Raw genomic sequence first — 6,783 nt, forward strand, 5'->3', positions numbered from 1 at the left:
CATACCCAATTTTAAAAAAGTTCAATTATGCCTTTTCTATTAGTATATTAAACATAAATCATTAATAATTCACTGCAATAATTGTATTGGTACCGATACTCTTACTTTTTTTAAAAAAATAAAATTCATTTACGATTTATCTACATCACATAACTTCCTTCTCCTCTACTTCAATCTACCAAAAAATTCTAAACTTTTCAATAGTTGCATTAATACTCTTACTTTAAAAAAGAAAAGAAATTAGAATGCCTTTACTATTTATCTCTACATCGCATCACCTCCCTCTTCAATTTCCTCTCTCTCTCCTACTCCAATTTATGACCTAACGCTTCTCTATTTTCACTATTTCTTCTCCACTCTTTTCTTCCATACGCTCTTACTCTCTTTCTTATTAATTATTTGATCTTTATTTATTCAAAAAATATATATATATCTCCTTCAGTTAAGGTGTATCGACTATAAGAAGAAGAAAGAGAATAATAAATCACTAAGGAACCTTATGTCTTAAATTTTTAACATGGTTGTACGTTAGTAGTTGAATGTGTATTGATGGCCAAATATATCATGTTTGTATTTAGCTATTTATCGTTTTTAAGGGATATTTTGATTTTAGATTTTGTGAGGTTTTATTCTTTAACTTGGAGTTTTTGTTTGTATTAGGATGTTGATAAAGTTAATATAAGAATTAGACAAATAAGAGCATCTATGTAAAAAAAGGGGGGATATCTATGTAATTTGCTCTAAAATTGGTTATTTTTCAACTCGAGATAATTTTAAATAAATTGATCGATATTTTAACCGTAGGAGCATTTTTAATATTTGTTTTTAAAAGGTCAAGAGTATTAATGTAACTTTTGAAAGTTTAAGTATGTTTATGAACCGATGTATTAACAGTTGGACATCCATATACTAACGGTAAATGATTTTTGTATTTTTTTCTAATAGTTTAATTCGACCTATTAAATATAAATTTGAATTTTATATTACAAAAAACTCTAACCTTTCAATTTTATACCAAATAAAATCATTAATTTTAAAAAGTATATATTTATATTATTAAGTAAAGAAGCCCATTTCCGAACCCCACTTAATCGGCCCAACTAGACCTTTGGAGGAGTACAGGTTCAACCTTTCTAGATCGATCCTTCAAAAAAAAAAAAAAAAACTTTCTAGACCGATCAAACTTTGTTTTTTTTTTTTTTTTTTTTATTATTATTATTAACTCATGTGTATCAATTTTCGTGTTGTAGTTTCTTGAAAAAGGAAAAAAAAAATGTTGCTCATAATAATTTTTACTTCTTTTTTTTTTGTTATAGTCATGATGTTGCTTAGTTTTCTCAAGATGAAAATCATGATAAGAAAATAGATAGAAATAAGTAGCACTTTTAGAAACAATAACTAAGTATATAACAACATTTTTAAAAAATTATAACTATAATAAAATCTATCCATAATAGCCACCTATCATTACCAACGATACGATTTTATCGCCCATAGATTCCAAAAGTTAGATCTAAATTTTAGAATAGTATTTATTAATATGTTTTTATTTTTGAAATTTGACTAAAAATTCAACCATTATACTTAACAAAAACCAAATGGTTTCTATGAAACCATAATTTTTAAAATTGTGTTTTTGAAAATTGACTGAAAATCCAAATGAAATTCATGCTGAGAAAAAATAAAGATTTCAAAAATAAAGAATCAAATAGTTATTAAACAAACCTAAATAATTATTAAATAGGACCCGAACAAATCTCATTCCCAGCAACGATATTTTTACATTTCCAAGTTAATCAGATTTTGGCTTCATGAATACAAAAGTTCTAATTGGTTCGAATCATATGATTTCAATAAATAGTGAGAATCAATTTGAACCAAGAATTGGCTCAGAATATAAAACTTATACGTAAAGGAATGGAATACATAATGTTCTATTAAATACCCAACAAAAGCATACAAAAAAAAAATCCTCAAAAAAAAAAAACAAAGCCTAGGAAATGGGAAAAAAGGAAAATCAAAAAGAGATATACAGAAAAAAAAGGGCAAAAGACAAATTCTACTCTAAAATTTATGTTATTGAGAAAGTGTGAAACAAGATCATGGGATAGAAGGAAAATGAAAGCACCCCCATTACCATTATAATCAGATGATACTGAGCTCAATGCTTTGCTTTAACTTAACAGCAGGTGAAATCCTTGCTCAAAAACTACTCTCTTTTGATGATAAAGAAGAGAGTTTATCTCAGAAAGTTATAATCAGAGAATGATCTGAATTGTAGAAGGAAACCTGTAATTCACATTCAGCTCACGCCGTGCAGCTTGATTGTCGACCACTTTTGACTTCATGTAGCAAGTGCAGCAATGGCCCGTGAAGGCGAGCAGAGCACAGATGCAACGAAACTATATTTGATTCAGTCCCTACTTCAATCATATGATGAACAAACTATCTCTTTCCAAATCTCAAGCACTTGTTATGTTTCGACTCCGTGATGCTTGGGGTAGAAGTGAGTTGTTTCGTCGTTTGTTTAGCTGAAAGCTTCTCCATTGCATTAATGAACCTGCGCAAGTGCTTAATGTACTCAGGATATGTTTCGAGGTTACAATGTCCCCCACCTTTCACCCATAAGGGGTCGTATTTTTCCTTCGCAAGCTCCCAAAGTCGTTTTCCATGAGACCAGTCGACAATATCATCATTTGTTCCCTGCACATTTATCAAATTAACAGGCATGCATCACCCAACAAAATTAAAAACGGGGAGGGAGGGAGATGGACAATTGCACTTACATGTATAACCAAAACGGGACATGAGACCAGCCTTATTTTGTCTATGTTCTGAAAAGATTAGACAACAATACGTGACTGAGTTGTCAGTATAACACAAATGAGGATCAAGAGGACAGATATAAACCAAGCGGAGCTCACCTTGAAAATGTCAAACCAAAATGTCATTTTGACAGGATACAATACTCGAATGCCCGAAAGTATGGCACTGTGGAGAACAACACCTCTTAATCTTTGTAGTCGAGACGCCAAGTGCAGTGTCGGTCCACTCCCCACAGATTGGCCATACAAAATCAAGTCTTCTTGCTTGATCCCATAATCACTCTTCAAACAATTGTAAACAGCTTCTATATCATAGTACGTATTGAATTCAGATGGCTAGCAAAATCAAAGATGGATCATTTATCAGTAATGGAAAATGAAAAAACAAACAGGCATAAATGTAATGGACCAACTAGATGTATCGAAGTAAATGTACTGTTCCTCGGGACCTAAACAACTTTCTCTATCGACCCACCATCGAGATGGCTGGGATATAACTGTAGAAACATCACTTTCATGCAAGTTGCAACCAAAAAGTATGCAGAACAAGTTCAAAGGCATGATAAATCTTTTGAACCCACAGTTTTACAGCAAAAGATACTCCAAAAGTTCTAAAGCAATAAAAAGAAATTAAATTGCTTACCTTACCAGAAGAAGCTCCATATCCCGAGTAGTCATAGCTGAAATTCAACACAAAATGTTATTGGTAAATCTTCTGTAGATGAAAAACAGCAATATGCCACAGTGAATTGAAATACAATGGCTGTAAATATAACTAAAAAGAACAGTCAAGTAGGATGACGTCATTTTGTGTTTAATTTCCTAACAAAGGGCTCATTTGAGTTTTGATGAGCTAAATCAGTGGAGGTTTTTTCCCCTTCATTTTTGCTTGCTGAACACTAGTTTATTTTTTCTGAAGAACATGTAAATTTCTACAAGGATCATGCTAAAACTGAATGAACATAGTACCACTTTTGAAGATTTCAGAATTTTCTCTACAATGATGTTACAGTTTTGGCTCTTTCTTTCTAACTTTTTGGCTGGAATGTAACACGCAATATAAAGAGACGTGAAGTGATGGTGCAGCACAGTCTTCAAACTAAACCAATAATAGACCAACATATCCCAAGACAAACCCTAGTCCTTCTACCAATAGAGAAACAATAGTGTTGACATTCAAAAGCGCTTGTGAGAAATTATTGGTAACAAAATTAAGGCTAATCACGGCAAGTAATCCAGATTTCAAATTTCTCACAAGTTACACAAACCAGACCAGACAACACAACAGTCCCAGAACAAAAAAACCGTAAAGAGAATTAAAACAGATGAACAAGAATCGGAAATGATCTAAAAAGTCAAAAACCAGGAAGACTCTTACAAAAACCAGAAGACCCACAACACCAATTTGAAAAGAATATGAAATTTCTGGGCGAAAAAACCAAAAAGGTACCTCATAATGTTAACACGAAGATGTGCTCTGAGCTCAACGAAGAGCTCGTGCATCTGACCGAGGTCAGCAGCATTCCCATGGGAATAAAGAAGCGTGAATCGAGCAAAAGGGTGTTTCCAAAAGGTTGCAACAACCCTATTGCCAGCCTTGGTATCAAGCAAATGAACGCTCATATTCCTATCGGCGGAGACGCCGGAGAAGGCAAGCCGTCCATCGTCTCCTCTGAAAACGTCATACGTTGGAGGGTCCGGTGGGAAAAAGGCAAATTTCGCAGCCACACTGCCGGTTACATTTCCCATTAAGGTGAAGAATCGATCCGTAAATTGGGAAATGAAATTCGTAATGGTTCAGGCATGAACCGAGCTCAACCCTCAACGTGGGATTGGAGATTTTTCAGGATTTTCTGTTGGGGTTTCGAAGGGTAAAGAAGAAATATCTAAGAAAATCGGAAAAATTCGTAATTGGGTTCTAATCTTAATCCCCTCTTTACCTTCAAAATCGAAAAGAGAGGGAAAACGGAGAGGGAAGAAAGAATGAAAATGGATCCGATCAAAACGGGTGAGGCACGAAGAAAGAAGCAGAGGAGGCAGAGGCAGAGGCAGAGAAAAGCAGAGCTTTGGAGTTTGGTTCCTAATTAGAATGGTTTTTAAAATAATGGGAAATTGGGAAAACCCCCTTTGAATTTGCAATTTTGGAAAAATGAGCCTAAGAGGGGGTATTTTGGACAAATGGGGGGGATAATAATGTAAATGGAATGGAGAGAAGTGAAGAAGAAGAAGATGGAGGGCTGAGATGTGGTCAAAGGCTGGTGAGGAGAGAGAGAGATGAGAGAGAGAAAGGTCAAAAATCAAAATGTCAGAGTCGGACATTCCTGAGAAAGATATTGCTTTGGTGACAGTTGGTTTTTCCCCGCCTTGGGGATTGGGTCAATTTCACAACTTTCTCCCTTCCTTCTTCATCCATAATTACTCTTTTCTCCTTCTCTTCTTTTCTCTCTTTTTAGAATTTTCCTCCATTTTAATCCTCATAAATTGTCTATTTACTCTTTATAATTAGATTTTTATTTTAGTTTAGAAAAACGAATATACTTTTTTTGTCTTTAAAATATTTTTTTATAATAAGAGTGGAAGATTTAAATCACAAACATCTTGATCGTTAAAACTTATTCATAGAACATTCGAGTTATCACTTTAACAATTAAATTGAAAGGTTAAATACTATAAAGATAAAATTAAAATTAAGTACAAATGAACACGTATAAGATCAACTAATGGTTCATCCATAAGTGAAATAGCTATAAATTTATATAGGTAAAAGGGAATTCAATGTGTAATTGAACTTTTTAAAAATATATATATATCCAATGAAATAAGATTTTTTTTAGAAAAAAAGAATCATCTGAAAGTTTATAGCTAATCACAAATCTTCTTCACAAAATTAAACTTATGTTGATTAATGTTTGAGTTAGAAATGAAGAAAAGAAGAGTAGCAAGTTTAGAGTCTGAGAATGAGGATTCAATATGATATACCTTCTTTTAAGTCAATGGTACTCTTTATATACGAGGATTGTACTAGGATATCGATACCCTTTCGAATCAAACCGAAGGAAGTTGAAAAAGCCCAACAAGGTTAATTGAAGTTTGAGATGCATTCAAAATGCACCTCTTATTCTTCTATTCCAAGATCTAATTGAGTTTTGGGTCCAATTAATTTCACCCAGGTGTTGGTCGACCTCAATCAACTTTGTCGACCCTATACCTACTTTGCTAGTTTTTACTTTATTATTTTGCTTCAAATAATCTCATTAGAAGTTCAACCTAATATTACTTATTGTAAAGTTAAAATCCATTTACCACACAAGAAGTAATGGGAGCCGCAAATAGTCAAGGATTAAGAAATTCTAAAAAAAAACATTAAGAAAACTTTTCTATAAATTTTATCTTCTACATATTCATAATTGTAATATTATAGGGCTATTTTCAAATATAGAAAAATGTGTCAACTTATTTACAAATATAACAAAATGTTACAGTCTATCACTAATAAAAACGTCTGTCGCTAACACTAATAGATGTCTATCAATGTTTATCATTATTTATCATGGATAGATAGTAACATTTTGCTATATTTAAAAATATTTTCAATAATTTTGTCATTTAAAACAATTATTCAATATTGTATAATAACTTATATTAAAATGTAATTCTTTTACACTCTTTGAAATATAAAAACAGATTATTTAGAATGGATTTAAATGAATCAAACATTTATTAAACGTTGAATTCTCTATGATCATACATTATTATCTTCCTATTATAAAGGGGAAACCATACCCATGTAATCGGAATGAAAAAGAATATCTTAATTTTAATAGAATTATTACCCACAAAAAAATCGTAAAACAAACAAATTATTTAATTTGCAAATATTATTAATTTATATATCTCAATATAATTATTTATCCCCAGAACAAAAAAAAACCATAATTATTTACTATTTCTCAAACAT

General features: G+C 31.9%; 1 protein-coding gene across 1 annotated transcript; it reads right to left on the minus strand.

The window, feature by feature from the left end:
• Positions 1–1,861: 1,861 nt before the first annotated feature.
• LOC120070615 (uncharacterized) lies at positions 1,862–4,928 on the minus strand. The gene is made up of 5 exons (XM_039022430.2): positions 4,276–4,928; positions 3,469–3,505; positions 2,925–3,161; positions 2,787–2,834; positions 1,862–2,703 (listed from the first exon to the last, which is right to left on the minus strand). The coding sequence occupies exons 1-5, from the start codon at positions 4,572–4,574 to the stop codon at positions 2,446–2,448; spliced, it is 879 nt and encodes a 292-aa protein (XP_038878358.1). The 5' UTR covers positions 4,575–4,928; the 3' UTR covers positions 1,862–2,445.
• Positions 4,929–6,783: the final 1,855 nt, after the last annotated feature.

This window comes from Benincasa hispida, chromosome 2 (genome assembly GCF_027475165.1).
Source record: "Benincasa hispida cultivar pf3 chromosome 2, pf3_genome.v1.1, whole genome shotgun sequence".
In the NCBI taxonomy this organism is placed as follows: domain Eukaryota; kingdom Viridiplantae; phylum Streptophyta; class Magnoliopsida; order Cucurbitales; family Cucurbitaceae; genus Benincasa; species Benincasa hispida.